General features: G+C 67.5%; 1 protein-coding gene across 1 annotated transcript; it reads left to right on the top strand.

The window, feature by feature from the left end:
• The first annotated feature begins 12 nt into the window (after positions 1-12).
• LOC118158447 (coiled-coil domain-containing protein 194-like) lies at positions 13-3604 on the top strand. The gene is made up of 7 exons (XM_035313108.1): positions 13-235; positions 342-411; positions 495-1561; positions 2436-2532; positions 2652-2784; positions 2891-2974; positions 3145-3604. The coding sequence occupies exons 3-7, from the start codon at positions 1232-1234 to the stop codon at positions 3152-3154; spliced, it is 654 nt and encodes a 217-aa protein (XP_035168999.1). The 5' UTR covers positions 13-235; positions 342-411; positions 495-1231; the 3' UTR covers positions 3155-3604.
• Positions 3605-3940: the final 336 nt, after the last annotated feature.

The raw sequence follows: 3940 nt of genomic DNA, 5'->3' as shown, positions 1-3940 counted from the left end.
GGGGGGGGGGGGGGGGGGGTCCCTTACTGGGACCCCCGGGCACAGGGGTGCGAGTTTTCTTTGCGCTGCCCAGCCTGGGGAGGGGAAGAGCTGGTGCCTGAGGCTGTGTCCCCTGTCCCTTTCTGTCCCTGCGCCCAGAACACGCTGAAGAGCACCGTCCCGGAGCTGACACGGCATTTAACCCAGCTGCAGCAACACAGCGGTGAGCAGGAGGCCAAGGTGGTGCAGCTGCAAGGTGAGCACCGGGGACACCCCGGTCCCTGCCCCCTGGGACACCTTGGTTCCTTCCCCCCCCAGCCACCCTGCTCCCTGACCCCCACCTGCTGTCACCCCCCCTTTAGAGGACATCAGGGAGCTCAAGGAGAGGCTGGAACAGCAGCAGCAGCAGCTGAAGGAGGCGCAGAAGGGCAGGTGAGACCCCCGCTCCCCCCGCTCCCCCCGTGGTGGCCCCGGCCCCATGCGCTGTCACCGACTCTCGCTGTCCCCCCCCCCAGGAGCAGTCTCCAGTCGCAGATCTGGAACGCGCTGTCAGAGATCCAGTCCGTACAGCGCTGGCACTCGAGTGGGACCAGCGTGACGTTCCCTGGCGTGGCCGCACCCCTCGTCCTCCTGGCTCTGCTCTTCGTAGGGACGCTGCTGCTTTGAGCACGGAGCTGCGAGAACATGGACCTGGCTCGTCCCCGTCTGCCCCCGCGGGGCAAGGAGGGACGGTTCCCATCCTGCTGGGATGGGGCTGGGGGTGGCAGCTCACGCAGTGCCTGGGTTGGGAGCTCCCACCATGGGGACGTCGTGTGGGGACATCCTGGGGAGACGTTCTGCAAAATTCTGTCCCTTGTGCTATGGCCGGGGTGGGACGGGGATAGGGCAAAGGCAGGGGACAGAGACCTTGGCACTGCCCCGGGGCTGCCGTTAAGCAAGGGGTTCACAAGTACTGCGCAGTTAGGTGGCTTTGAGACAATTTCTAATAAAACCACATGAAAATCCAGAGTGTTTTGCTGCTCCAGCATCAGGACAGCCCCCCTGGCATGGTGTGGGTTTGTCCCGGCTGATTTTACCCACGGCCGGGGCCGAGCATCCTCCCACGCGCTGCACAAACCAAGCCCGCGATGGGCTGTGACCTGCAAGAAACCACAGCCCAAAGCGGCGCTGGGTGAGAAAACCCACGGGCAGCACCCAGAGCAACCCGGGCACACCCCGGGCGGCCACGAGCGTCCCCGTCCCCCTCCCCGGCATGGACCCCGCGGTGCCCAAAGCCACGCTGAAGGTGCTGGGGCTGTGCGCGGCGCTGCTGGTGCTGGTGGCGGCGGTGACAGTCTCGGTGGCCGTGCTGCTGTGGCGCTCGGAGGCTCTGGGGATGCTGCGGGGCTGCCGGGAGCGGGCGGCCAACGAGAGCCGGGTGCTGGAGCTGCGCCTGGCCGAGCTGGAGCAGGATCGTGCCCGGCTGCAGCGCGCCGCGGCCGAGAGCGCGCGGGCAGAGGATGCTCGGCGCCGGGAGCTCGCCCAAGCACGCCAGGAGGGCGAGAAGCTCAATTCCAGCTTGGCGTCCTGCCGGGAGCGGGCGGTAGGTGCTGCGGGGATGGGGATGGGAGGGTCCCCAGCCCCTCAGACTCCGCCATGGGGCTGCGTGCATGTGGGGAGCGCAACGCTGCCCAGAAAGGTTGGAGCGGTGGCTCCTGGGGTGGTGAAATGGCCAAGATCCTGTCGATGCTCCATCTCCGGGGGGATTTTGGGGCAGGCTCGTGGAAAATCCCAGCAGCCGTTGGGGTGTGGAAAGCCCCCCTCCGGCTCCTCGTGCCAGGCTGGGGGGCAGCTATTCTTAACAGCGCCCAAACCGAGGCACGCCACACGTATAATTAACCCATCCCAAAGCAGCCACAGAGGCTGGAGGCCGGTGCGGAGCTGCCTCTCCTCTCCTCTCTCCTCCTCTCCTCCGAGGTATTTTTAGCTGTGGACCCAGCTGGGAAAGGGCCTGGCCCCAGCGCTGTGGCCGTGGCCGGAGGAAGAGCGGGGCCCACCTCCCCTCCGCCATCCGGCCGAACAATGGCCTGGAGGGGCTGGAAAAGTGCTCCGCGTCCCGGGGCTGGCGCCGGCCGCGGGGACCCGGCTGGGGCGAGCTCATGGAGAGCGGGAGCCCCCGGCCCCCACAAGGCACCCATAGAGGCTGAGCAGGTTGGGGCTCAGCCGTGTCCCCCATGCATCCTCACCAAGGCTGGGCTCAGGCTGTCCCGTTGCTCCAGGAGAAGTTTTTTCCCCCAAATCCACATCCCTGCCTCTTGGAGAAACCTTCCCAGCGTGACAAGGGGGACACAAAGTCACCAGGCGCACGGAGGTTGCTCTGGGGACACTGGTGAGGACAGGCAACCCTCCGGCAGCCGTCGAGGAGCTGGGACGATGCCGTCCCCCCGTTCCCACGCCGCGGTGTCCCCTCTCCCCAGGCCAGGCTGGAGGCCAATGCGACGGCGCTGCGGGACGAGGCGCTGGCGCTGCGGCGCGAGCGGGCTGAGCTGGCCCGCAGGAACACGGCCCTGCAAGGTGCGTCCCTCTGCCCGTCCCCTGGGACCCCAGCCCGGGGTGGTGACCGGGCCATGCACCCCCTGGGGGCGATGCCCAGCCGGGTGGCTCAGGTTTCGGGGTGCCCCTTCGCCCCACAGAGGAGCTGGCGCAGGGCACGGAGCAGGCGAAGGGGCTGCGGCGGCAGCTGGAGGAGGCGGAGGAGCAGCGGCGAGCGCTGAGGGCACGCGGGGAGAAGTGTGAGGCTCGGCAGAAAGAGCTCGAGAAAACCCTGTGAGGGTCCCGTCCCTTTGCCGTGCCCCCCCCCCCTCCCCCCGTCCCCCTCTGGGTTCCCCCCAGGGACGCGGTGTCCCCTAACGCGGCTCTGCTCTGCCCGCAGGAGGGACTACGCGGCCGAGGCGGAGGCGCTGCGACGGCGGCGGGTGGGGTCCCGCACGGCCAAGCGCAGGTGCCCCCCTTCCCGGTACATTTTGTGGGGGCTGCCCTGCTGTTCTGGGAGGGGGTCGTGGGCTGGACACCTTGGGGAGGGGGCTTCTCCAGCACAACCATCTGTGGGCACTGCTCCGCACGTGCCGTCGTGCCCCCATTGTCACCGGTGTCCCCACTCACTCGTGGCTGTCCCCTCTCTTGCAGGAAGGGCTGAAGCCCCGCAGCATCCTTCCTGCCCCCCCCTTTTACCACCCCACCGACCACGCTTGGGTACGGCACCGCCACCGCGCCAGCACATCCTCGACCCCCCCCTCCCCGCACCCACCTGCCGAAGCGGGGTGCCGGGGGGTGCCGGGGCCGAGCCCCATCATTCCCAGTCCCACAGCGCCCCTTAGCACTGGGACCCAGCAGCAGCTCAGCCCCGCTGCGCCGGGCAGCATCAGAGCGGAGCCGTCGGAGGAAGACCACCGGCGCTGCCCTCGCCCGCGTCCCCCCGCCCCGCGGGCACCCAGGGACCGGGCTTGGGCATTTTCGGGTGCTGGGAAGCCTTTGCTGGCCACCACCTGCTTATCACGGCTGATTTATGGAAGCAGGTTCACGTCCCGAGGTTATCCAAAAGGGTTTATTGATCATTAACTCTTTATCTGCGGATTAAACAGAAGTGGTGGTCAAGCACCTGCTGTGGTGAACCTGCAGCCAACCCCCCTCCTGCTTACGGCACGCCAAGGAATTAAGCCAGCTTCACGTGTACAAAATCATGCTTGACGTGTAAAAATACAGCTCAGGCTTGGTCCATAAACATCCCACCTGTACAGAGACGTCGCTTCCCTCACTGCAAGCACCGGCTGCGGGGTCGGGGCTCTCGGCCTCGAGCACCAGCCCTGCACAGGGGATTTGGGCACAGCGGGGGGGGTTCCGCGCACCCCGGTGCCTGCAGACACCCCTAGCGTGAAGTCCCTGACCTGCGGCCAAAGCACGGCACGGCTTTGGGGTGTGCACA

This window comes from Oxyura jamaicensis (genome assembly GCF_011077185.1).
Source record: "Oxyura jamaicensis isolate SHBP4307 breed ruddy duck chromosome 28 unlocalized genomic scaffold, BPBGC_Ojam_1.0 oxy28_random_OJ114, whole genome shotgun sequence".
Classification (NCBI taxonomy): Eukaryota; Metazoa; Chordata; class Aves; order Anseriformes; family Anatidae; genus Oxyura; species Oxyura jamaicensis.
Note: the sequence above shows the minus strand (reverse complement) of the source record. Positions and strands in the feature narration are given on the sequence as shown.